Source organism: Phycodurus eques, chromosome 13 (genome assembly GCF_024500275.1).
Source record: "Phycodurus eques isolate BA_2022a chromosome 13, UOR_Pequ_1.1, whole genome shotgun sequence".
Classification (NCBI taxonomy): domain Eukaryota; kingdom Metazoa; phylum Chordata; class Actinopteri; order Syngnathiformes; family Syngnathidae; genus Phycodurus; species Phycodurus eques.
This window is the reverse complement of record NC_084537.1, coordinates 24,047,321-24,075,151: the sequence shown is the minus strand read 5'-3', so window position 1 is coordinate 24,075,151 and position 27,831 is coordinate 24,047,321. Positions and strand designations below refer to the sequence as shown.

Below are 27,831 nucleotides of genomic sequence, written 5' to 3'. Positions count from 1 at the left end.
TATTGTTTTCTATACTTAATCGGCATATATATTATCAGGCTATAAAATTACCTAAATAGGGATATAAGATTTTGTCTATATTACAGCAATACATTCTACCATCCTATTTCTGTTTCAGTGAGCATCTTTGTGCCTTCTGTTACTGTGGGACTCATAGCCTGTTGGGTCAGGGGGAACTGCGAGTGTTCAGCACCACGCTCTCCCTCGACGAGCTCCTCAGACACAAAGATGGAGAGGACTCGATGAGCAATGGCGGCAACGATGTTGGGTCCACTGAGCCACACGTGGCTGGCGAGACCACCTCAGGACAACAGGACCTTACTAAGTAAGTCTGTGTGTGACAGAGACAAATATAAAGTAAGGCTACGTTCACACTGCAGGTCAATTCCGATTTTTTTATTTTTATTTATTTGTGACATGTATCAGATTTTTTTCATGTCAATGTGAACAGTACAGTTCAGATTTTTTCATATCCGACCCAGGCCTCTTTCATATAGTATGTGGATATAAATCAGATACATATCCGATGTGAATGCAGTTTGGACACACAAGTCTCACTCATCCGACCTATACTTCATCAAAAGGAAACAAACGTCGCAATTGTTCGGCAAAACGGGCATACCACAAAAGTAACGGCGGTTGAAGGAACAGAAAACAGTCAGTGGTGAAAGGAAGATGCTTTACAACTAATATATATAAAAAACTGTTGGCTCCGGTTGCACAAAATCCTTGAAATGCGTCATGACGAGACCTACGGGAGGTGCCATATTTACTTCCGTAAACATGGCGCACGCGTAATGTGACGTCCTGTTTTGTGCGCATACATATGACACCAAGGACTCATTCTGTCTACAGTAGAAGTCACATTTGTGTTTGTAATGTGAACGACTACATAAAAAGATCGGACTTAACATAAAATGCAAATTGGGTATCATGCCCTGGAGTCTGAACGTAGCCATAGTGTCCTAATCAGAGGTGAAGGCTGTTTATTATTTTTCTGCAAATGTAAAGCTACCAGTGTCACCCTTCTGAAACGATGTCTTTCGACTCAACATCAGCTGTCGTAGATATGCCAGATGTCAAGATTGCTCTCTTTCTCCTCTGCCCCACAGATTCACTCGATCCATATATCTTTTTATTTAGTTGAAAACTGCACATAAGTTTGGACTGTATTTGCTGTGTTCCGTAAAAAAACGACCTTCTGTCTCTGTTCTTTCCAGCGGGTCTGAAAGCAGCGAGGGAGATCCAGACCCAGCGAGTCGATTTTGGGAGGAGCTCTCTCATGTCGGCCTTCCACGAGATTTCAACGTCCGGTCTCTCTTTGAGTCAGGTAGGAGTCAGTGGTTATCAGCTAATCATCTTTTCAAAATTCCAAACAAATGTTTCCATTATTATCAATTAATTAATTATTCCTTGCTTGTTCGTGCTCTCAGAATCCCTCCAGAGCAGGAGACATTCACTACTCTGTGTTCTCACTGCAAATGAATAGTGCTTGTTCATAGCCCCCCTCTGGCTGAGAAATAATAAATACTGTAAATATTTTCCCTGTACAGGTACTAAATAAAAATGTATTTTCTCCTCTTGGAAAAACATGTATTTAGAACACGATCCTCAATACATTTACATTTTGAAAGTTCAACACTTTCACATAAAATGAGTCATCAAAGTGAATGTATATTACCATTTTGCACATGCTTGATTTGTTCATGTAGTTAAACGCATAACAGAGGATGTTGATTGGATATTCTTTGATGTTTTGCAAATGACAGGGCAATGCTGGGCACATCAGAGTTGTGCTTCATGGTCCGAAGGTGTTTGTGAGGGCGAGGGACAATCGCTGCTTAATGTGGACAGAGCCATTGACTCAGGGAGCACAAAGGTGAGTCGGGGGGAGCATCTCTCCCCTAATGGGTATTAACACCACCTTAATGTATTGGGGAAGGCCTGCCTTCCTCACTGAGACACAGTAAAGCTGAAGGATCAGTCTGGCTGGTAAAGGTCAGCTCGGCACTGTGGCTCTGTCAACTGTGAAATGGAAAAGGTCACTCCACTCAACTGGGGCTGAGCTCTCACGGCAGCTTAGCTGCGTAGCATTAGCGCAAAGGCACAGTTTGCTGTGTTTGTGTTTGTCACCTATTGGTTGTGTAGTCTGCCAGCAAATCTTCCACTTGAACTCCGGAGTGATTCAAGCGGACTCATAGCACAGAAAGAGAGAGAAAAAGTCCTTGTCAAAGGTTTTTCTTGGAGTGTTGTTAACAAGGGTCTTGATTTTGACTTGAAAATCAGGTTGATGAACAGACAGTTAAGAAGTAAATCCAGAAAATGCCAGATTTGACTGTTCAACAGAAAAAAGACATTCCACCCCCCCAAATGTCTCTCTCCCTGCAGCACTGTGCATACTGTAAGCGCCTTGGAGCATCCATTAAGTGCTGTGCAGAGGGATGTATTCAACTCTACCATTACCCCTGTGCGGGGGCAGCAGGGGCCTTTCAGGATATCAGGAGGCTGTCACTCCTCTGCTCAGAACACATTGATTTGGCCATGCATAAATGTAAGTCGTGTTTAATTGGATACACTGTTTACTAAAAAAATTGTACTATGGTCTAGGTTATTCTGTGTAATGTAATGCTTTCATGTTCCTATCCACAGTTGTTGACGGTGCAAATTGCGCGCTATGCGACAGCCCAGGGGATCTACTGGACCAACTCTTCTGCACCAGTTGTGGACAGCATTATCATGGCATCTGCCTGGACATGGCTGTGACCCCTCTTAGGAGGGCTGGGTGGCAGTGTCCTGAGTGCAAAGTCTGCCAGACATGCAAGTGAGTCACCTTGCCACAAAAAAATAAAATAAGAACATGAATAGTCCAAATGTTTTTCTCCTCTTAAATGGTTACTCTTTAGTTAACCATTGAAGGTTATGTCAATTCTGTACAACCGAAAATGATTTCTCAAAAACTTGTCATTGATGGTATTACTGATAATCAAAACAGGAACAACTTAAATGAGTTTTCGTAGACGGTGTGTCATCTTTCATATTATTCAACCATGTTTTGCAGGAACCCAGGAGAGGACACTAAAATGCTGGTATGTGACATGTGTGACAAAGGCTACCATACATTCTGTCTGCAACCTGCCATGGACACTCTTCCCACCAATGGGTGGAGATGTAAGGTAGGAGAAACCTCATTCTGTGCCTACTGTCTTAGGCTGGATGCACACTGCAGGTCCAAGTGTTCCAATTCCGATTTAATCCCCACGTTCATTTCAAGGGACACTTTTATCTTAAATGACTTTGCTTACAGTTGTGAAATACCTGAAACAAACCGCATGCGCCGAAATTGCATGATGAAAATAAAGATAATTATTTGTAGTGTACGGCACAGTTAAGCTTTATTATAGAATAAAGCGTTGGAGATGCCACTATATACTGTGGAATCTCTTGCAAAAAAAAAAGAGGGTAAACCTCCCCATTACGCCACTGACTGCCATCTGCAATTATTTTCTTTTTGGTAATAAACACACCGCTAATATATATAGCCAGTATTGTTTTGTTTATTTGTGTTGTTTGTGGAGATCTGTACAGTGCCATGAAAAAGTATCGACCCTTTTGTCAAATTATTTTTGTATAGTTTCCTCACTTTGTTTAAGATCATCGAACAAATTTAAATATCAGACAAATGTAACCCAAATTAACTTAAAACGCTGTTTTGAAAAACTATTCAAAGTTACCCCCTAACCTAATACCTGACTGGGCTGTCCTCAGCAGCAACATCTGAAATCAAGTGTTTTCTATAACTGGCCATGAGCCTTTCACATCTCTGTGGAGATATTTTGGCCCACTCTTCCTTGCAGAATTAAATTCAGCAAAAATTGAGGGTTTTTCGAGCATGGACTGTCTTTTTGAGGTCATGCCACTGCATTTCAATCGGATTGAAGTCTGGACTTTGACTAGGCCACTCCAAAACTTTTCATTATTTATTTATTTATTAAGCGATTCAGAAGTTGACTTGCTCTGTTTTGGATCATTACCCTGTTGCAGAACCCAAGTGCGCTTCAGCTTGAGGTCACAAACTGATGGCTGAACATTTTCCTTCAGGATTTTCTGTTTAAGAGCAGAATTCATAGTTCCATCAAATCACAGCAAGTTCTCCAGGTCCTGAAGGAGAAAAGCAGCTCAAGACCATCACACTACCACCATCATGTTTGACTATTGGTATAATGATCTTTTTTTAAAATGCTCTGCTACATTTACGCCAGATGTAACAGGACAAACGCCTTCCAGAAAGCTCAACTTTCACCTCATCAGTCCACATAATATTCTCCCAAAAGTCTTCATTCAATGTTTTTTTTTTTTTTTTTTTTTTTTTTTTTATTACACAAAACACAAGCCTTTGTTCTTTTTGGTCAGCAGTGGTTTTCACCTTGGAACTCTGCCATGGATGCCATTTTTGCCCAGTCTCTTCCTTATTGTTGTCGATGAACTCTGAGCTTAACTGAGGCAAGGGAGGCCTATAGTTCTTTAGAAGTCCTGAGTTCCTTTGTAGCTCCTGGATGAGTCATTGCTGTTCTCTTGGGGTAATCTTTGAAGGCCGGCCACTCCTGGTAAGGTTCACCACCGTTCCATGTTTTCTCCATGTGTGGAGAATGACTCTCCCTATGGTTTGCTGGAATCCTAAAGCTTTAGAAATGGCTCTTGTAACCCTTTTTAGACTGGTAGTCAATTACTTTATTTGTCGACTTCTGGAATTTCTTTGGATTGTTCCATTTTGTTGCAGCTTTTTTTAGATCTTTTGTACGTTGGGACAGAGTCTGTTCAAGTGATTTCTTGATTGAACAGGTCTGGAGGTAATCAGGCATTGATGTGATCATTGAAAATTAATCAAAAATTGTGATTAGCCACAATGAAATCATGATTTATCAAGGGGGGTAATTACTTTTTCACACAGGTCCAGGTAACTTTTTTTTTTTTTTTTTTCCCTGAATAAATGAAATCACCATTTTAAAAAAGCTCTTTAAGTTAACTTGGGTTATATTTTTCTGATATTTACATTTTTTTGATGATCTTTAACATTAAAGTGGGGAAACTGCAAAAATACAAGAATTTGAGATGGGGGGCCAATACTTTTTTACAGCACTGTATCAGATTTGGAACCACATTTGGAAGAGGCCTGATTGTGATCTTGAGAGATTTGATTCTTTTTCTGCTGCCATGAGACTCATCAAATTGTGCCACCTAACTTTGGAGTGAAAAATCATGTCACTTGGACCATGCTGTGTAAATACAGCCTGATTAACAAAGCATGACCATTAAAACATAAGTTTAAATAAGATTAGATAACCTTTATTAGTCCCACAATGGAGAAATTTGCATCCCACAATGCAAAAAAAAAATGTCAAAATGTTTCTCGGTAGAACTGCAGGGTATGCATCCAGTGTGGAACCCGAACCAGCGGCTTGTGGCACCACACCAGCTTGCTGTGTGAGAATTGTGTCCAAAACCAGGATCCCGCTCTGAGCTGCCCTATGTGTGCCTGCATCTTAGACCCTGAGCATCACAAAGACTTACTCCTCTGCCATACTTGTAAGAGGTAAGTTGAAGTTTTTTTTGTTTTGTTTTTTGTCGATCTCAATCTGTTCTGTGACACTACTGAGCTCTGATTTCTCTTTAAGATCAGTTTTATTTGGCATAATTCATGCTAGTATCAAAATTGCTGTAGAGGTGCCACAATTAATCGACAACTAATCCATCCATCCAATTTCTGTACCGCTTATCCTCACTAGGGATTATCATATTAATTGAAAACTATTAGTAATAATAATAATTTCATGCTTGCTGAAATTATATCGAATCAGGAGAGTTGTAGGGCTTTGCGATTAATCAGTTTAATCGATCAGTTTGAGTTTTTGGGTTAGGCTTCAAAATCTAGATTTTATTTTTTTAAATTAAAAAAAATCTATATATTTATTTCGTAGCAGTTTCCGTCGTTCAAAGTGACGTGCATTGCTTGCACCAGGGATCTTGAATTAAAAAAGAACTTCAAATTTGATGACCTTTGAAGTACCACTCTTTCAGTCATGATGGTATTTATTTAGTTTTAGTATTATCTCTTTGTCATATTAACAGGATTACCCAGAAAGCCCTGTTAACCAATGGCTCTGCACTCTTTTCAGATGGCTTCACCTTGAGTGTGAGCGTCAGAACACAGGCCAAGCAGAAACCCACTCCAGAGAGGACTTCGTTTGCTCCAACTGCAGGTCTCCCACTGCAGTGCGGGCGCTCCAAGCAGAGGATATGGACACTGGCCCAGAGCTTTGCCCTCATCCAACCTCAATGCACACAGACTCTGAGACTGGCTCACAGCTGGCTAAAAAGCACATGGACCTTGAACCTGGCATTCGGCAGCTTCCTGAAATGCACGACCCCAAACCGGAATTACTCGCTGCGCCATTGCCCTCGGATCCACAAGCTGTTGAGGATTCCGTCCTGGACGAGAAGCCAGCCATGTCTGTCCAAGAGCCTGGTGAGTCCTTGTTCCCATAAAGTTTGGTTTCGCCAGATTTAATGAGATTCACAATCTCTTCTTCATAATGTTATCCATATTTATTTGTGACATGACGATCACAAATTATATTCATCGTGTGGTTTTCAATGTTATTTTGTGAATGCTTAAGAGCATTTACACAACTATTTTACACCAAAATGTATTTATTATTCCGCCAAATGTACTTCCACATTTCTCGAGCAGTTTAAACCTTTCCAACATTATCTAAATATTCAGCCCATTCAGGACATCCTGGGAATAATTTTTCATCTTCCCAGAATTCACACATTTTTCATAATACCACATTTTCCACAGGAGACAAAACTGTTCAAAGTAATGGAAAGGTTGAAAATTTCATTATTTCTCAACTGATTAAAAACTTAAATTGTCAATATTTTAAAAAATATGCTTTTTTAAGAAGTGTACAATTTCCATGAGAAAATTCCCAAATTGGAGATTTTTTTTTCTTTCCAAATTTATCTGTCCTACAGTTCTGTATGATATTCTACGTTTCCTCCATTTCTAACTCATTGTGCAGCATTTCAGTTCAGCTTCAGCCAAACTTTAAGTCCTCTCACGTGTAAAGCTTAATTCCATTGTATCAAAGAGGAACTGCAATGTCTTGGCATCGTATTGTGTGCGGCACTACTCTAGTTTGACATGTACAGTATTTGGTTGTCTGAGAGTAACGAGTGGCATCAGAAAAATAGATTGGTGTGCTGGGGATTTAGTTGGCGCTGCACAGCCCACACTGTCTAGACTCCACCGGAGAGGAGAATTGGAATAATAAGATGGCTGTTTGGGGCGTGCCTCCAACTTGGAGCATAAATAGCTGAATTTTTCCACACCAATTGAGCCTAGTGGGTCCTGACTAAGTCTTGTTGTATGGACTGATGAAGCCTGCTCGGATGAGAGGCGAAACAGCTTCTAAGACAACCAGAACAGTCCAGCGATCGATTAAATGCCCTAAGTATGATTGCTCTGATATCTGTCTGCAAACCTGTCCTGGAGGATTGGTGGCTCATTCATTACTGCTCACGCTCGTTGTTCACCCTGCTCCATATGGAACATCTCTGTGGTCATCACCTGCTCACCTGCCAGCCGTGAGCAAATAGCTGTCTGGCTGCCTGCAGAGCAGGTAGCTTCTTGCCGCTAACGCCGGTGACTGGCACTGTATTTTCCATTTTTAATCAATGACTGTGTAATTGATTAGCAATTTTTAGCATGTTAAATTAGCCACTGAACTGATTTTGGGATGGTCTTGTGTTGGTTGATGTGTGTGGCAGGAGTCAGATAGCAAGGCAAATTCTGATTTGTTGAAATTTACTACTACTCAAGGCTTCTTAGAGGTTGTTTACTATGGTCGTATATATTGCTGTGAAATGTGATTGGATAGTAAACAACCAATCAGCATTCGTCCTGCTGTCCAATAGGCTTTAAACGATCAGGATTTTTTGATCACCGATCAGCGTGTTTTAAAAAAAAAAAAAAAAAAAAACGATCACCGATCCGATCACAAGATGGAGCAATGTGTCTATTTAAATTACCTGTTCATTTACTGTATATACTTGTGTACTTAATTGCTCCAAAAATTATATTTACAATAAAGAATGTATCTTTTGTTCATCTATTTATGCCGGTGAGGCATAGTGGCAGACTGAACCAATGAATGGTCTTCTATTAGATGGCAGGAAGTACATAAAGTAATTAATGTATCCACTTTTTGTGACATTTTTGTTTGTTGGTGTACTATGAGATTTTTCAATTGTAAAATATGTTCCTTGGTTCCATAAAGATTGGAAATCACTGCTCTACTCAGATCGTGTATTCTAATCATTCAGGTCAAACCAACATTACAACATGTCTACTAGTCACTTTAAACTGTGTACATTCCTAGAAGTCTCGGCGCCCTTTGCACAATGGTCATTGCACCGCACTATTGCTATATTAGTCATTCAAACTGCTCTAATTGCTAGATTAGTGTATCTTTTGCACAATTGTAAAAAAAAACAAAACAATTATACCGGCATTACCAGATTTTATTGCTCAGCAACTGTTTTTTTCAATGTCTTTGTCTCAAAAGTATTCTCTGTCAGTTAACTGTCTGTTATTGTAGTAGAGCAGCTCCAACTACCGGAGACAAATTCCTTGTTTTTTTTGGACATACTTGGCAAAATAAAGATAACGCTGATTCTGATGACAGAAATAATCGGTGCTAATTTACTGTAATTAAATTATTGTAATTAAATTACTTCACCCACATCAAAACGTTAGAGCGTGATTCGACAGAACGGCGGCATGTTTACGTGCAACCGTTAGTGCTAGCACTTGCACTAGTACTAGCACTTGTGCTAGGCATAACGTTTTCTTGCCTGCTTGCGAGCCGTATCGTATTAAAAGTACGTGAGCATGCCACAAGCAAGCCTTAAACGAACGTCCTCTCCTGTCCTGACAACCGGTGACCACCAACACACGTTTTCCCCCCTTTTGTCCTTATAATGCAGTCGGCGCGATCCACTCTTGTTGTCGTCGCCACGAAAACGAGTGTATCAGGTCGCATTTGAGTTGACGAGATAAAGCCCAATGATCGGAAAAAACGGGATGCGGTAGTATCGGAATACAAGCTGGTATTGCAGTAGTCTGATCTGGGCGTTACGTGTTGTCTGTCTCAGAGGTGTTGTCTGTCCCACACCACCGACGTTTTTTTTTTTTCTACGTCAAAAGATTCTAGCTGGATTGGACTCTGTATGGGCCGATACTTAAAATCTAGTGACATGACACGGGGCATATCATAGATGCCTTTTCCACTATTAGTTCCCCACTTGCCAGGCCTCCCTCAAATTGACGTCTCCTTTTTTTGTCCAAGAAAAACGTACAAACCTTAATTACCTCAAGTCATAGGTGCTATTGTTGAATGAATCACTACAGCAGTCTCTCAGTTGAATTCAAATGTGGCCTCTTACTGTTAATGTAAATAAGCTCCCTGCGCAGTATTTACAACGCTATGTGGAGATGGCATATTTACCTACAACTCACAATTCTGTAGAACATATGCTCACTCATATGTTGTGTGTGTCCATGTTGATTTTTCCGGAGAGCTTCACACCCTATTAGTTCTGCCCAGTCTGCACGGATCCTTGCCCTTTTACTGCCCTTCTTTGTACTAGTCTTTATCAGAATACATATTTTACTTTGAAGTCCAGTTTCACTTGTCATAAATTTTGATGTATATTATTTTAACCAAGCATTTCTTTGTTTGTGTCTGTACAAATAAAGGACTTCCTATAATTGACCCTTAAACAGCCCAGTATATGAAGTTATGCAGTATCTTGACTGGAAGTTTAAGCAAGGGTTTGCTGCTTTAATCAAAGCAGTGTATTTATCTAAACATCACCTCATTCACTGTAGGAGATGTAGGAAAGGGAGTAGTGGGGCATTAATATGAATGAGGATGTGTGTTCAGCTCGGTCAATAGCTGAACACTAAAGAGACTTGGAGGGCCATCTCCTAAGTGACTTTCTGGCATGGGCACCGGATGAGCACCTGCAAGCTGCACAGTCACAAGTCCAGAGCAACAGACCCTGGGATGTTGGTTGTCATGGTTACTCCCTTCCTTGGCAGAGATGCGTCGCAGGTGCATGCATGTGGGTGTCAGGATCATTGTGACATGGGAACTTGTGGCTAGAAATGGTGGGTGGCCCCGTAAGACTAGACTGTGTGTACTGTCAGTGGCTGTCTGGCAGTGTATTTCTTTCAATGGGATTTGCCTGAAAGCCAGGCTTGACTACTTCTATTCATGCCAGGCTGGTGTTGATATCTTTGATACGGAGCCCATCAATTAAAGACTAACACTTAAGGACTAAATACAGGAAATAAAATTGGAAACACTTCACACTCTGCCTGGATTTGATGAAGTTTCTTTCTCCTCTTGTTTATTCCGACTTTGCCTTGATTTTTCGTCTGACGTCGTATAACAGTGTGTAGGTTTTTAGAACACGACTCCTACAACTTAACTATACATATACTGAAAGTCGGGCCAAATTTGAGCATTTTCCCTTCCTTGCGGTGAAAGTTAGGAAAGGGCAGATTCTCAAATTTCTCTGAAATATTATCTTGTTGCTGTCGCTGAAGCAAAAACTTGGGTATGGGAGGAGTTCGGTGAGGCCATGGAGAAAGACTTCCGGACGGCTTCGAGGAAATTCTGGTCCACCATCCGACGTCTCAGGAGAGGAAAGCGGTGCACCACCAACACTGTGTATAGTGGGGATGGGGCGCTGCTGACCTCGACTCGGGACGTTGTGAGTCGGTAGGGAGAATACTTTGAAGACCTCCTCAATTCCACCAACACGCCTTCCTATGAGGAAGCAGAGTGTGGGTTCTCTGAGACGGGCTCTCCTATCTCTGGGTTTGAGGTCACCGAGGTAGTTAAAAAGCTCCTCGGTGGCAGGGCCCCGGGGGTGGATGAGTTTCGCCCGGAGTTCCTAAAGGCTCTGGATGTTGTGGGGCTGTCCTGGTTGACACGCCTCTGCAACATCGCGTGGGGGGGGATCCCCCTGTAGTTAGAACACGGTGTGTGTTCTAACTACAGGGGGATCACACTGCTAAGCCTCCCTGGTAAGGTCTATTCAGGGGTGCTGGAGAGGAGGGTCCGTCGGGAAGTCGAATCTCAGATTCAGGAGGAGCAGTGTGGTTTTCGTCCTGGCTGTGGAACAGTGGACCAGCTCTACACCCTCGGCAGGGTCCTCGAGGGTGCATGGGAGTTCGCCCAACCAGTCTACATGTGTTTTGTGGACTTGGAGAAGGCGTTCGACCGTGTCCCTCGGGGAGTCCTGTGGAGGGTGCTTCGGGAGTATGGGGTACCGAACCCCCTGATACGGGCTGTTCGGTCCCTGTACGTGTGTGTGTGTTTGGTCCGCATATCCGGCAGTAAGTCGGACTCGTTCCCGGTGAGGGTTGGACTCCGCCAAGGCTGCCCTTTGTCGCCGATTCTGCTCATAACTTTTATGGACAGAATTTCTAGGCGCAGCCAAGGCGTAGAGGGGGTCCGGTTTGGTGGCCTCAGTATTGCATCTCTGCTTTTTGCTGATGATGTGGTTCTGTTGGCTTCATCAAGCCGTGAGCTCCAACTCTCACTGGAGCAGTTCGCAGCCGAGTGTGAAGCGGCTGGGATGAGAATCAGCACCTCCACATCAGAGACCATGGTCCTCAGTCGGAAAAGGGTGGCATGCCCTCTCCAGGTCGGGGACGAGATCCTGCCCCAAGTGGAGGAGTTCAAGTATCTTGGGGTCTTGTTCACGAGTGAGGGAACAATGGAACGGGAGATCGACAGGCGGATCGGTGCAGCATCTGCAGTGATGCAGACTTTGTATCGGTCCGTTGTGGTAAAGAAGGAGCTAAGCCGAAAGGCGAAGCTCTCAATTTACCGGTCGATCTTCGTTCCTACCCTCACCTATGGTCACGAGCTGTGGGTCGTGACCGAAAGAACGCGATCCCGGATACGAGCGGCCGAAATTAGTTTCCTCCGCAGGGTGTCCGGGCTCTCCCTTAGAGAGAGTGTGAGAAGCTCGGTCATCCGGGAGGATCTCAGAGTAGAGCCGCTGCTCCTCCGCATTGAGAGGAGCCAGAGGAGGTGGCTGGGGCATCTGATTCGGATGCCTCCCGGACGCCTCCCCGGTGAGGTGTTCCGGGCACGTCCCACCGGGAGGAGACCCCGGGGACGACCCAGGACACGCTGGAGAGACTACGTCCTTCGGCTGGCCTGGGAAAGCCTCGGGATCCCCCTGGAAGAGCTGGATGAAGTGGCTGGGGAGAGGGAAGTCTGGGCGTCCCTGCTAAAGCTACTGCGACCCGACCCGGATAAGCGGTAGAAAATGGATGAATGGATGGATATTATCTTGTGTGGGCTGTGGTAAAGGTTCCACAGTTTATCAAACCAAGTTTTTCTCGTATTTGGGATGTAATATTAGCTCTATGGTGCCTCAGTAAACGTGAAATATGAATTAAAATCATCCACACATTCCTGAGTTCCTGGCGTTTTTCTGCCGGGAGACCTGAAATCAGGTCATTCGAATTTCTCGTGCTTATCTACGTCACTAGTGAAGATCTCGCCTACCTCTCAACATAACAAACACGTCTCTCTCTCAAGTGGTTCAAAATAGGGACAAATGTAAAAATATTTACGATGATAAATCCCCGTCTGTAGTTAACACTGAGTTGAGCCGATCCACGGACTCGGTGATTGTGACATGAAACTGAACGATAGCCAATCAGAAAGCAACCTGGAGCTCATGATGTTGCCAGACACAAATAGAGGAGCACCTGGTAGTGTTGAATCATTATCTAACGTGTCTCACAAGTCATTCACCACAATAAAAATGACAAGCAGAAGCGTTTGCAACTGCAGTATAAAGTAGTTACCAGATAAGCTAACACGTAGCCCTGCTTGTGTTTTTCTTCTACTACTCCTACTACAATTTCTTGTTCTTTGTATTTTGCAGCAGTCTGTTTGCTTTCATCACTCAGTCTTCATAGAAACTGATTTAGTTTGGTGGCTTTTCTTCACTCCTCTTCATAGATACATTTTCTCTTGGCAGACATTGTCATTAGCAAGAAAAACTGAGCCAAAAACAGTGTGAAAGAAATGCCAAAAACGCTGTAAACTCCAACAGTCAAGTTTTAAAGGTCGTAAACTGATGGTTACTTGTAATGGCAAAACCAATGTTTTTTCGAAAGTACAAATCACATTACTTTGGAAAACTGAAACCGCTCCAAAGCAACCATTGGTGTAGATTGATGTATTACTCCTTGTAGATACTGATATGGCTTTAGAATAAAGTCAGATTCGCACCCTTGCACAAAAGTCTCCATCCATCCATTTTCCAGGGCTACACCCCAAACTGGTTGCCAGCCAATCGCAGGGCACATATAAACAAACAACCATTCACACATGTTTTTGGGATGTGGGAGGAAATCGGAGTACCCGGAGAAAACCCACGCAGGCACGGGGAGAACATGCAAACTCCACAGAGACGAGGCCGGATTTGAACCCAGGTCCTCAGAACTGTGAGGCAGGTGTGCTTACCAGTCGTCCACTGTGCCGCCTCACAAAAGTCAATTTTTTTTTTTATTGATTTTTTTAATTTTTTTTTATTTGCCCTTCACTTATAGAAAAAGCAAATTACAATGAAATTGTTCAAATTACGTTTTTTGTTTTGTTTGTTTTTTTGTCCTGTTTGGGATTTGCTTTTCAACTGATATCAAACAAGCTTTGAAACTTTTTTTTCTCAGCAGTAATTTTTTAATGCGTTAATTTGCATAAACTTCCACAGAAACAATAGATTATATATTTGTTCCTTGACGGATGATGTGAAATAAGTGCTTCCTCTTGGGAAAATGTCCCTTTTGTCCAAACATGATGCTCATGAATTAACATTTTAAATGCTCAACAATTTTAACATCATAAAATTAAACTATACATGGCTTTACTGGTGCATATTGTCGAACAGTGACAACAATGTTATAGTGTTTCTGCTCCTGCTTTCTGTTTGTGAAAAATAATCACTAAAGGGGTCGTAAAAGTCGAGAAATATACTGGCGAAATCGCTAAGTTGGCAACACTGACTCTGCAGTGCATGTCAGCGGGGACATGCTTTGATCACACAGCCCTTATTTCTCTTTCAAACTTTTTTTATTTTTTTTTTATTTTAATTTTTTCCCAGATGTCTCCCTGGGACCAGACATTGAGAGTGAGGTGTACGGACCCAGAGAATTTAAACCAGGTCTGTTTTTAATCTTATATTATTTTGAATGATGTGCTTAGGCATGCAAATCAATTGTTGTAACAACTGCATGTTTCGTCCCTCAGAAATTGAACCAGCAGCAAGAACCCAGGTCATATCTGCGGACAGTCCTGTGGCTTCAGTAATTCTGAGCCCAGAACGTCTGATGGAGGCACAACCGACACAGGAAATCGCTTTACAAAGCAAGCCAGCAAATACAGAGACCTCCCCCGAGCAGGGCACAGTCACCCCCAGCACAAAGGATTTTAAGGCCATCATCTCAACCACCAAAGAACTAAGTACTGTATCAGTACCTCTCACGGACCAACCAATGGAAGTCTCACTATCCCAGGCTTTGCGTATGGATGTAGCCATGGCTTCGTTTTTAGAAAGTACTCCAAAAGACCTTAAGGCCAGGGTGGAGGGCAGTTTCCATCAGTCCTCAGCCTCTGCTACGTCAGTGGAGCTTGACACGACACGAGAGATGCCACATCTTTCTTATCCCAGCCTGTCTATGGAGGATAAAACACTCAAGACAACTGTAGAGCAGTTGGCAGAGATGGTTGCCGCTCCTTCCCATTCCATGCCCGTGGCCCGAGTGATGACTACCAGAGAATCCCCCCAGACGTTTGGTGACCAGAGCATTGTAATACCCGCCACTACCCTGATACCCCTTACACCGAAGATCGGAATGGGGAAGCCTGCGATCACCAAAAGAAAGTTTTCTCCGGGGAGGCCACGTGTAAAACAGGTTGGAATCTAAACATCATACCAGTAATTTCATGTTATCTCTCCGTCTTACCTATCTTGGGCTAATGTATCAATTGGTATAGAAAACGTAGTTACTCCATCTTATGTCTGTTTGAGGGTTACCTCGGGACTGTACTGTATGATGATGAATATGGTGCCTGTTGTTAGTTTTTCTTTCGACTCAATTTTCTGTTGGTTTTGTATGATCCTAATTTTAAAAAGTCTTCAGTCCAGTTTTTAATAGAAATATACAAAAACAGTTGGAGAATGATAGTCACTTTTCATGATCTGTTTGCATATCAGTGCATCATTGCGTCACTAGTATTAGTGTTTATGCAGACCTCGTGATTATTTATAATAGGAATCCCGTTTAATTGACAAAACATTCACTAAGACTGTTCACCAACCACCTCCCAATATCATCTGTTCATTTCACATGCACATGACAAACACTTCAGCCCATCAAGATGAAGTGTTTGTCGACCCGAATAACCAGTATTCTCATTTTCATTTCAGTTTTTCTTACGACACCATATGCTTACTTTCCGTTACATCCATCCATTTTCTATACCGTTTATTCTCACTAGGGTCGGTTATGCTGGAGGAGCCTATCCCAGCTAACTGCGGGCGAGAGGCGGGGTACACCCTGAACTGGTTGACAGCCAATCGCATTCGTTTGCCTGAGACTGTGTTGTTTTCAATACAGTGGATTTTAAAGTCTACGAACCCCTTTTAAAATGCCAGGTTTTTATGATATGAAAAATAGTTTCACAATGTTCTTCCACCATTATGTGAGCTATATCTTATACAACTTGGTTAAAAAAAATAATAATAAGAGGAAAAATAAATAAACATCCTGGTTAGAAAAATGCACACAACCTCAAACTTATATTTTTGCAACCCCTTTTTTTATTACAGCTCATGTTTTTTGGGATATGAGTCTTATCAGTGCTCCACATCTTGATGCGGCATTATTAATTATTATTATTATTATTATTATTTGTCATACTTAAAGATGAAGTTTCTCTTCACCCTCAGCTTTTTTAGTAGAAGCCTGAAGATTTTGTGCTAATACAGACTGGTATTTTGAACTTCTCATAATTCCCCCCCAACTTGACTGAGGCCCCAATTCAAGTTAAAGAAAAACAGCCCCAAAGCATGATATTGCCACCACCGTGCATCACTGTAGGTAAGGTGTTCTTTTAGTGATGAGCAGTGTTGTTTGCGCCAAACATACCTTTTAGAATTAGGGTCAGAAAGTTCAGCCTTGATTTGTCCATAACATTTTCCTACATGCGTTTGGGAGTCAAAACTAGTCAGAAATGCCTGGAGCTCAATCAGTGTTGCTGGCCTCTTGGAAGACTCCCTGACCAGTTTTCAGTTCTTCTTTTCATCAATTTTGGAGGGGCATTCAATTCTTGATAATGTTACCATATTTTCACCACGTGATGATGGCTGTCTTCACTGGGTTTCATAGTACAATAAATGCCTTTTAAAAAGATTTCGTACCCTTCTCCTCACCATTGAAAAGTGTCTTTGGGGTTGATTAGAAGTTCCTTAAATTGTGGCACGTGTGTGCTGACTCCTGTGTAACAACTTTGAATGTCATTGTTTAATTCTGAACACATTCCCATGCCCAGTTATATTAGGGTGTGCGCACTTGTGCAACCACATTATTTTAACTTTGCTTTCTCTCAAAGATGTTTTTAAAATATTTTTTATATCACAAAACCTGCATTTAAACAGAGGTGTGTAGACTTTTTATATTCAGTGATTAACAGTTTGAGTCATTAGGATTTAATTTTAACAGACCATCTCACATGGCAATTAGAATTGAATCACACCCTTGTGTGTCATAAATTATGTTGGGGAGGATAGGTTTAATCAGTAGAGGATTCCCATCTCTTATAAAGAGATTATAAGGAGATAAGTCAAACTGATTTGTTACTCAAGGCTTGGGGCAGCTCAGATTGTTGGTCTTCAATCAGATGGTGTAGGGTTTTTGCTGCTGTTCTAATGGAATTTGTCCTTGTATACAAAGGTGCAAGACTGCATCATTTTAGGGATTCCTTCCTTTACATGGTGCCCTGCTGCATGAACTGCATTTAACACTGATTGACTTTGCAGGTTGTTTAACATCTGTACTAAAAAAGTGTCTACTACATGCATGAAAAAAAAAGATTTGCTTTAACTTAAGTCATCAATCTATTCTGTTTACATTTTTTCACGTCAACAGTTTGCCGTCTCAAACCTTTGCATATGTGATGTATACAGTGGAACCTCCAAAGTTGAACACTCCTCCCAGGATTTTGTAATTCCACAAACAAATGTTTCCAAAGGGGCAGCACGGTTGGCTAGTGGTTAGCACGTCTGCCTCAGTTATGAGGTTAACGGTTTTAATATCGGCTCCAGCCTTCCTGTGGGTGTTCTCCCATTGTTTGTGTGTTTTTTCCTCCCCAAAACACACGTTAGGTTAATTTAAGACTAAATTATTAATGGGTCAGAATGTGGGTGTGAATTAGGGGTTGGACAGTACAGCTTAGCCACGGTACAGTATGTACCTCAGTTTTTGGGGCCACGATTCAATACATTTTCGGTATGTGTTTTGTGCAATAAGAGAACTACTTTTTTTTCCTCTCTCAAACTATCTGTTTTGCTTGTCAGCTTTTTGTAGTGCAATTTGTCGTGTACAGAATTATTTATTTCATGTTAACCTTGATTGAAACTAGACTTTATCGGCCTGATCGTATCGGCCGATAATTAGCATTTTATGCTAATCGGCTTTGTCATAATTCGCCGTTGATCGGCTCCGCAAAAGACATTTACTCCGCGTAGCCATCGTGCACAGTATATTTGAATCCAAAAGCTAGTTTATTTTTAGCCTTGTCGTGTGTCTTTTGATGTAGTACTGGCAATATCTGACGGCCAATAAAGTTATTCAAAACAAAAAAAAACGTCAAGGGTGTGGAACAGACAACACGTAATGCCCCAGTTACCGTGACGACGACAACAAAAGTGGATCGTGCCGACTGTATTAGAAGGATAAAAGGGGGGGAAACGTGGGTTGGTGGTCACCGGTGCTCAGGACAGGACAGGACGTTCCTTTAAGGCTTGCTAGAGGTATGTTCACGTACTTTTAATACGATACGGCTCACAAGCAGGCAACAAAAATGTTATGTAGCCTAGCAAGCTAGTGCTAGCACTAACGGTTGTACGTAAACATGCCGCCGTTCTGTTGAATCGTGCTCTAAAATTTCGGTGTGGGTGGTAATTTAATTACACTCAGGACCCATTATTTCTGTCATGTTGTAATGTTGGTTTGACCTGACTGATTAGATTACACGACCTAACTAGAGCAGTGATTTCTAACCTTTATGGAGCCAAGGCGCACATTTTACAATTGAATAATCTCAAGGCACATCAACAAACAAAAATGTCACAAAAAGTGGAAACATTAGTGGTTGAGCGTGCAACAGGCATGCACATACAAACATTAATTACTGTATATACTTCCTGCCATCTAAGAGAAGACCATTCAATTTAAAACATACAAAAATATAAATAAAAAACACTAGCTGTGTAACAGTTGGATCAAGTGTGAGTGGATTCGACCCATGGCTAATCCAGCTGTTTCACTTATGTTGGGCATTAAAAAGTTGCTGAAATGTGCACGGGCACAGCATAACGTGGATTGTGAGTTTTCATTAAGTTACCAAACCACACAGCTTCGACCACAGAAAAAGGCTGCAAATATTTAGCAATAAATGCTCCCACTGCATGTTGTTTTCTTGTTTATTTTAAGTGGCACAGTAGGTGTGTTTAAAAGCATTCTTCATAGACGTGTTGTTTCGCTGGTGTTATCTTTTCGAGTTCCTCAAATGTCATGTGACCAGCAAGCATTGTATCAGGATACGAACGAAAGAGAAGCTTGGTCATATTGTGCGTGTTTGTGTGTGTGTGTGTGTGTGTGTGTGTGTACGAAACATGTTTCAAGCATTCATTGCAGACAGTAAAATTACTGTCTGCAAGGAATGCTTTTCACTCCCTCTACGTTGTATTCAACGGTAAAACCGAACCATCCTTAAGAATCCTTCGCTCGCGCTACTGGTGTTATGTTTTACCGCGTCCCATCGCATTTTAAAACCAGATACAGTTACAACGGTGAGTGGTTGAGCGTGCAACAGGCATGCACATACAAACAGCGTCAATGCAAAGTGAATTGCAAAGCTGAAAAACTGTGGTCCATAAGGGCATATGGTCCTGTGCAGAGCTTACCTAACCGTCCTTGGTGTGAATGGTTAATTGCCTCTGTGCCCTGTGATTGTCGACCAATCCAGTGTGAATCGCACCTCCTGCCCAAAGTCAACTGCGATAGGCTCCAGCTCACCTGCGGCCCAAATGAGGCGCTATAAAAAATTAATAGATGGATGTTCCCATAAATCAGTTCCAGGCTCAAACTGTCACCAACCTACAACCTTCACACAAAACTCAACCGACGATGAACTTGAAAACATTTTAATATTCCTGACTTTCATACAAATGTAAATGCAAGTTAAGCACTACATAATTACAGTAAACGGAAAAAAATAACCTTTGAAGATGCCTGACAGACACAAAATGGAGGGGGAACAGGTATATAGGCTGAAGTCCAAAATGTACCTCTTTTTGGGGTGTTCCACTGTATTGAATATTCCCATATGGCTACATTAAAAACTTACCACATCCCATTCTAACATCATTCTTTGTACATTTGTTTCTTTGCTGGCTTTGTTTTTACGTTGCTGCATTTTGTCGCCCTCCTCCTTCCCTCTCTCTCTCTCACTCTCACCTCCCCTCCCCTGCCTTAGGGTGCATGGAGTCCCCATAGCAGTATGAGCTCCCCCTTGTCCTGGTCTCCAGACCAGCCAGAGGGGTGGGATGTTCCAAAGACCAGGCAGTACTCTGGCAGCCCCAGCTGGAGCATCAGAGTGGTAACTACTGTGGCTTACTACAAACCCCAACTGCAATGAAGCAGGGATGTTGTGTAAAACGGAAGTAAATAAAAACTAAATACAATGCAAATCCTTTTCAACCTATATTCAATTGAATACAATTAAATTGTGCCTGCAACACATTACAAAAAGCTGGGACGGGGCAACAAAAGACTTGTGAAGTTGAGGAATGTTCCAAAAACAATTTTTAAACATTTCACAGGTGAACAGGTTAACTGGAAACAGGTGAGTGTCGTGATTGGGTATAAGAGGAGCATCGCCGAAAGGCTCAGTTGTTTGCAAGCAAGGGTGGGGCAAGTTTCACCAATTTGTGAACAGCTTCGTGAAGAAATGGTCCAATCGTTTAAGAATGTTTCTCAATGTACAATTGCAAGGACTTTAGGGATTTCACCATCTACGCTCATAATATTATCAAAAGATTCATAGACTCTGGAAAAATCTCTGCACGTAGGCAGCAAGGCCAAAAACCGACATTGAATGCCTGTGACCTTCGATCCCTCAGGCGGCACTGCATTAAAAACGGGCTGCGTTCTGTAAAGGATATTGCCACTTCAGAAAACCATTGTCAGTTAACGCAGTTTGTCGATACATCTACAAATGCAAGTTTAAAAAAGACCAGGCAAAGCGAAAGCCATATCTCAACAACACCCAGAAATGCCACCAGCCAGCTTCTCTGGGCCCGAGCTCATCTAAGATGGACTTACACAAAGTTGAAGTATGCTGTGGTCTGACGAGTCCACGATTACAATTGTTTTTGGAAATCATGGACGTCGTCTGGGTCAAAGAGGAAAAGGACCATCAGGATTGTTCTCAAAGTTCAAAAGCCAGCATATGTGATGGTATGGGGGTGTGTTCGTGCCCATGGCATGGGTAACTTGCACATCTGTGAAGGCACCATTAATGCTGAAAGGTACATGCAGGTTTTGGAGCAACATGCTGCCATCCAAGCAAGGGCCATCCCTGCTTATTTCAGCAAGACAATGCCAAGCAACATTCTGCATGTTACAACAGCAGGGCTTTGTAATAAAAGAGTGAGAGTACTAGACTGACCTGCCAGCAGTCCTGGCAGTCCAGGGGCCAACGCTGTGTATGCACAAAATGGGAAAAAAAAAGAAATGTACACAAGTTCCTGCGCAAAGTAGAAGAAGAAGAATCATCTTTTATTGTCACGAACATGCATGCATGTACACGAAATATGTTCTCTGGAGTTAACCCATCACAGTGAACACATACACGTTAATGGAACACACTGGAGCAGGGGGCAGCTGAAGCGCCCGGGGAGCATTTCTGGGTATCAGTGTCTTGCTCAAGGACACCACGGCCGTGAGTCTGGGGGATGTTGGCGGATGGTCCAGTCGGGGTCTTGAACCTAGGTCCCCCACGGTGGCAGGCAATGATCTTAACCATTGGGCCACGGCTGCCCGTAGTATGTGACCTATCACAACTGTAATCTGTAAACTGCAATCCATCCGCACGTGTGCGCATGTTCTGGAGACATGGAAATGTAGCGGCGCATGAGGTGGCAAACAGAAGCCATGCCCCTCACACGTCCACTTTCAATATCAAATGTTAATTTTTGATTTGGTTTTGCACTTTGTGGAAATATATTTTTGTTGTCTGTCCTTTTTCTATAGTGATACTCTCATGCCTTTAAATTGCCCTTGGGGCTGTATTAAGTAGATTCATTATTGATCTCATGCAAAATGAAATTGCCGTGGCGATGGGTGCAATTATTTTTGGGGGGGGCATCTACTTTTAGTTATAGTAATACTTTTCTTTCTTTCCTCGACAGTCCTCCCTTTTGCACTCACTGCAGAAGTGCCTCGTTGCAGTTCCTTTTATTTGTTGTGGGGCTTCCAAAGCCACTTTACCGACCCCACCTCACCAATAAGCATGTCAACTTTTGTCTCCAAGAAGTTTCATTTTTTCAGAATTGTTGCCTTTGCTAAGAAGTCACCCTTCACAATACATTACAATACAGTCTCAGTTATAATCATGAGCTGATTTAGTTTTGCGATCCTGCATACTTTTCCTAAGTGGAACTGTGACTTGTCAATGCAAATTCCTTGCAAGTGTGCCTCTGTGCGTATGCACGATTTGATAGGATTTTGGTCTTAAGCCATTTTCATCTTTTGCGCGTATGTACACTTTTAGTAAGAGTCCTACGCACTTTTTGATAAGTGAGGCCCCATAACTGTCTCCCATTGAAAATGTGTGCAGATGCATTATGAAGTGGAAAATGCGACAATGGAGACCCCGGACTGTTGAGCAACTGAAGTTGTACATCAAGCAAGAATTGGAAATAATTCCACCCACAAAGCTTCAACAATCACTCTCCTCAGTTCCCAAATGCTTATTGGGTGTTGTTAAAAGGAAAGGTGATGTAGCAGTGCCCGTCAGAGCTTTTTTTGAACGTGTTGCAGGCATCAAATTCAAAATGACTGATTTGCCAAAAACAATGAAGTTTATCAGTTTGGACATTAAGCATCTTGTCTATGTGGTGCATTCAATTGAATATAGGTTGAAAATGATTTGCAAATCACTGTATTCTGTTTTTATTTACATTTTACACAACATTCCAACTTCATTGGAATTGGGGTTTGTAGATGGTCCCTAGCTTTCTGTGGTGACTCACATTCCCCGAAGTGTTCCTGAATGTCGAGTCTACAGTATATGATTTTCTACACTAATTCCAAACAACATAGTGAGAGTGCAGCTCCTTGGCCAATGGATCGGCAAATACTTTTCTAAGTGGAAGTGAAGGATATCGACAAAGAGTTCTCTTCAGTTTTTCAGAGATCAATGGTTTGGTGTGCAGTAATAGGACATTTTTATAACAGTTTTACAGACAGATTTTGGCAGTAACCTTTAGTTATCCATCATTGTTCCCTGTCTCATCTCCCAACCAAATATCTGCCTTGTTTATTACTTATTTTGTGTTCTTTTTCTGTACTTTTGGCTTGGCGTGAATCGTCTTTGGAAGTTAGATGCCTGGTGGTCATCCGTTTGGCTGAGACTAACCTGGGTTGCACGGCATTATATAGTATTGTATATCTGGCAAAGTTGCAGTGGGGAGGGAACAAAGCGTTGGGTGAAAGCTTTTTCTGTCTTACATTGTAAGGTTTGACAGTCACAATTTAAGCGGTGTACATAAATCGATTTTTAACAACAGATTTTTAAAATGTGAGAATTTACCGAGAAAAAAATGCCATGTGTGCCACCAGCATTAAGACTGACTGAAAATACTAAGAAGAAAGAGTTGTAGTAGAAGAAATGGAATCTAGGGTAACTTTTCGCTAATCTGGTAATTCTATTCCAATTACAAACTCTTTTCCTTATCATTTTTATTGTGGTGAATTACTTGTGACACATTATATAAAAACATTAAATACAACCAGCTGCTCATCCATTTGTGTCCGGCAACAGCATGAGCACCAGGTCATTTCACTTTTATTGGGCCTTTGCACAAAACATTTCTTTTTTTTTTTTTTTTTTTTTTTTTTTTTTGTCGGCCCTGAGCAGATTGGGTAGGGAAACTCACACTTAACATAATTTCCACCACAGAATATTCACACTCAGGATAATCTTTCAGAAACATTGAATAACCCCTTGTTGCTGAATTTGATCGAAAGGGGGGTGGAGGGGATGTTCAAATCCATCCCAATTTTGTCACTGTGTGTTTACCCAACTTAAGAGTTGATCTGCCAGATATACAGTACAGTATAACAGAATTTGCATTCCTAGAACAGTAGTTCAGAGTCCCAATCAATTGTATGACATTTTCTGTCAGTGCAGAAAACACCGTAGAACACATTTTCCCCTCATTTTGTAGATCCACACTCTGTTCAGCAATGTTTGTCTTCCTCGTTTTAGGATTAAAGGTTCATTTGAAACTCAAACTTTGCAGCATTCTATGCAATTTTGTTCCTGCGTCTTGCCATTCTAAGACGTATGGTTTCCATCCTCGGAAGCAAAAGCTGCTTTTGCGCTGTATCTCAGTAAATTAGCAATTTGAGCTGTCATCACTTAGATTAAGGGTGTAGAACCTACAGTGAGTCATATACAGTTTGGAAGAGTATTTAATCAAGCCATATAAATCTGTAATAAAAAGCCCCAAACATTTTAACCCAGAAATCCTCAATATATATATATATATTTTTTCTCTATCATTCAATACATCCTATTTTTTATCATTTTAGTGCGGCCCTTCAATTACTAGGAAAAAGGTCCCCACCCTTGATTTTGACTGTAGTGGGAAGATGGCATGGGATCAATTCGCGCTACTTGCATGCTTCACAATTTCCCGCCAATTGACTGGCAACCAGTCTATGGTGTTGTCGGCAAGTCACCTGTAATAGGTTCCAGCTCTTGCAGTGACTGTGAACAGGATAAGCAATAGACAGTGGATGGGTGGATCATCAAGAGTGATTGATGTACCCACACGGGGTCCAATAGCCACATCTCACTTTTGATCGCACACGTTTTCTTACTGTTACCTTGTCTCCACAGGGTCGGGGCTCAGCCTTCCCAGGAAGAAGGAGGCCAAGAGGGGCTGGTTTGTCGGGTCGAGCCGGACGTGGCAGGGCTAGGGGCAAGAGTGGCATGTGTCCCAGCATCATCCCTGGGGTATGTGTGTGTGTGTGTGTGTGTGTGTGTGTGTGTGTGTGTGTTAAGGGGAACAATTGAACATTTCCTAATGATTATGCCTTTTCCCCCCCTATAGATCACCACAACAGAAACACCGTACCCAATCAAGGAGGAGGAGGAGAATGCCATGCACAACACAGTGGTCATATTTTCCAGCAATGACAGTTTCACACTCAAGCAGGTGTTTGCTTGTTTTTAATGAAGCTGCTGTAATACGTAGGAGGAAGAGAAATTACCCTCACATTAGATTAGGAATGCTGTTTACAATGTATTCAACTTATTGAACTAACTGCTAAGTAATATATTTAACTGGTGAAATGTAGAGGGAAAAAATGCTGCCATGAGCTGCTTCAAAGAAATGTGCTACTCATGACGTCTTCCTTTCCTTCAGGACATGTGTGTGGTATGTGGGAGTTTCGGCCTTGGTGCTGAGGGCCGTCTTTTGGCTTGTGCTCAGTGTGGCCAGTGCTACCATCCATTTTGTGTAGGCATAAAGGTATGCTTATCCTATATCACGCTGCACGTAGTCTAGATTTGTCTGTAAATATGATCTACCATTGTGTTAAGCGAGGTACACACATGCAGATCAGGGGGAAAAGTCATTCTTAACACCTGACATCGCTGGATAATCGCTCGTGATAATCTTTTCGAGACATCCCATGATCTGGCCTTTGATGATTTTCATTGCAAGGCAGGGAAAGTGCTCTAAATTTGGCCCAATTGTTATGGGTATACTCTGCTTGAAATGAATCCATGTATCATTTGTTGTTTTAATTTTCAATTGGTAATCAAAAATCCAATAAAAATGACTTACTTCTCATTATTACATTTGAGAATGGAACAAAATAAATGCGATCAGCCAGACTTCCATGTCAGACGTAATGCATGAAGCCGCAGAAGTTTATTATGGTTCGGTTTAGGGCTAGGGTTGGGGCCAAGATGGTTTAGAGTGGGTTAAGTTTAGGATTAGGGTGGGTTAAGGTTAGTGGGAAACATATTCACCCTGCCACACTTAAGTCACGTACTTCTTTTCTGTCTGGAAGCAATACGGCGTGTTCTAGAGAGAGATATTTTTACATTTTGTATTTTTGATCTGAGCTTCAAGTTGAAATGGCAAGTCATTTACCACAAATGCATTTTTTTGTGTTAGATTAAAAAAAACAGTCACTATTTCATCATTTTATTTTTGATTGTCAGTTGAAAATGGAAAGAATAAATGTTACACTGATTTAGATAAATCATATCTAATTATTTCCATTCTCAGATCACCAAGGTGGTGCTCAGTAAAGGCTGGCGTTGTCTAGAGTGCACAGTGTGCGAGGCCTGTGGCCAGGCCACCGACCCTGGCCGCTTGCTATTGTGTGATGACTGTGACATCAGCTATCACACATACTGCCTTGACCCCCCATTGCAGAACGTACCCAAAGACAGCTGGAAGTGCAAATGGCAAGTGATGAAGTGGAACTTTTGTGCTGCGTTGTTCTCTAGGAAGTTTACTTGGGAAGAATGACCTCTGTTTTCCTTGTCCCCTGCAGGTGTGTGTCCTGTACGCAGTGTGGCGCCACCACTCCAGGGCTGAGGTGTGACTGGCAGAATAATTACACCCAGTGTGCTCCCTGCGCCAGCCTTTCAACATGCCCCATCTGCCTCGTCATCTACAGCGAAGGCACCATCATTGTCCAGTGCCGACAATGTGACAGGTGTGCAGCCTGTGAATACGATAAAAGGGACTGCTTTCAGAATTGAGTATAAACCTGTTGTTGTGTCTACAGGTGGTTTCATGCTTCTTGTCAGGGTCTCCATTCAGAGGAAGATGTTGAGAAGGCTGCAGAGAACTGCTTTGATTGCACAATGTGCCGAAATTTCAAGACAGTTAAAGGTAGGAGGTGGTGTTGTTTTCTTTAAAGGAGACATACTATGCATTTTTTCACAAAATCAAAAGATGGAACGGTTTTTGAAAAGGGTCCAAATGGTGCGGTTCAACTGTTTTCAGTCCACATGCGTCCCGTTCTGTTCGTAGGCATGCGCAAGTCTTTTATTCTCATTTACTAATGTAGCAAAGCAGTGAGCAGTAGCACTAATGCAGGCCAAGATGGCGGCGCATCGTTGCTGCAGCGCAAATAAGGTCCGTTTCGAAATTCAATCTGACGCCCTAACTCTACTCTGAGAGTGCAAGTGTTTAGCACATTCCAACAGCGCTCTTGAATTTCCGGAGTGTTTTCCAAGCACACCCTTTCGACCGCCCATGTTGCTGTCAATGTGTCATGATCTTACATAGAAAACTACATTTCCCATCACCTTTAAGTTAATTCCAAAGAGATTTGATTTTAGCATTTGTATGATGGGAAAATAAGTTTAGACATATTACCTGGGAAATGAATTTGTTTAAGACAAATCTCCAACAGTATATACGTTTGGGAGTCCTAATTTGGTTTTGAGATACTGTATGCATCAGACCTACTTCAGCAGCCTGAGGATATGTGATGGAGCTAGCCAGCGCCCCTAAAAAGTGGGAGGCAAATACATAATTCCTACACTGTTTACTTGATTTGAATGTAAATACCCTCAAATTAAAGCTGCAAGTTTGCAGTTAAAGCGCATCTTGTTAATTTCTATTTAAATCCATTGTGGTGGTGTTTAGAGGCAAAAAAATAATCGTGTCCATGTCCCATGAATAATTAGATAAGTCAGCTGGGATAGGCTCCAGCACACGGTATAAGCGGTATAGAAAATGGATGGATAAAGTTTAGAGAGTGAACTTTATGAGAGACAGGGTCTGACATTAATGGTGGCCCGAGGCCACTACGCCGCTGGCCTGCTCAAATTTCTAAGTCGACAAGAAATTTTCGCCCGCCAAAAATGGCCCAAAACTGCAATTTCAGTGTTGGTCAGAAATTCTTTTATCACCGAAACATCCTGTCTTGATGACGCAAGGAGAAACCGCGACCAGCACTGCCTGACTGGATAAACAGGCACGAATTTTGATTAGCCTCAAGACGATAGCAAAAGCTAACGAAGCTAGCCTCATACGTTCGTCATTCATCAGAATCAGAATCAACTTTATTTTGCCAAGTATGTCCAAAAAACACACAAGGAATTTGTCTCCGGTAGTTGGAGCCGC

The 27,831-nt window shown here is 42.0% G+C and overlaps 1 protein-coding gene across 9 annotated transcripts in view; it reads left to right on the top strand.

The window, feature by feature from the left end:
- Nucleotides 1-27,831, top strand: part of kmt2cb (lysine (K)-specific methyltransferase 2Cb) — a 91,689-nt gene that overhangs the window by 27,079 nt on the left and 36,779 nt on the right. For 8 of the 9 annotated variants that reach the window (XM_061695057.1, XM_061695054.1, XM_061695055.1 and 5 more), the window contains exons 5-21: nt 119-325; nt 1,221-1,330; nt 1,770-1,879; nt 2,389-2,551; nt 2,650-2,821; nt 3,059-3,173; nt 5,415-5,590; nt 6,174-6,523; nt 14,263-14,322; nt 14,409-15,073; nt 19,920-20,042; nt 24,573-24,689; nt 24,787-24,891; nt 25,102-25,206; nt 25,975-26,156; nt 26,246-26,410; nt 26,483-26,589. In XM_061695057.1, the coding sequence (XP_061551041.1) occupies nt 119-325; nt 1,221-1,330; nt 1,770-1,879; nt 2,389-2,551; nt 2,650-2,821; nt 3,059-3,173; nt 5,415-5,590; nt 6,174-6,523; nt 14,263-14,322; nt 14,409-15,073; nt 19,920-20,042; nt 24,573-24,689; nt 24,787-24,891; nt 25,102-25,206; nt 25,975-26,156; nt 26,246-26,410; nt 26,483-26,589 (3,032 nt within the window). The remainder of the gene's footprint in view (nt 1-118; nt 326-1,220; nt 1,331-1,769; nt 1,880-2,388; nt 2,552-2,649; nt 2,822-3,058; nt 3,174-5,414; nt 5,591-6,173; nt 6,524-14,262; nt 14,323-14,408; nt 15,074-19,919; nt 20,043-24,572; nt 24,690-24,786; nt 24,892-25,101; nt 25,207-25,974; nt 26,157-26,245; nt 26,411-26,482; nt 26,590-27,831) is intronic. The other variant, XM_061695056.1, reaches the window with a different exon arrangement.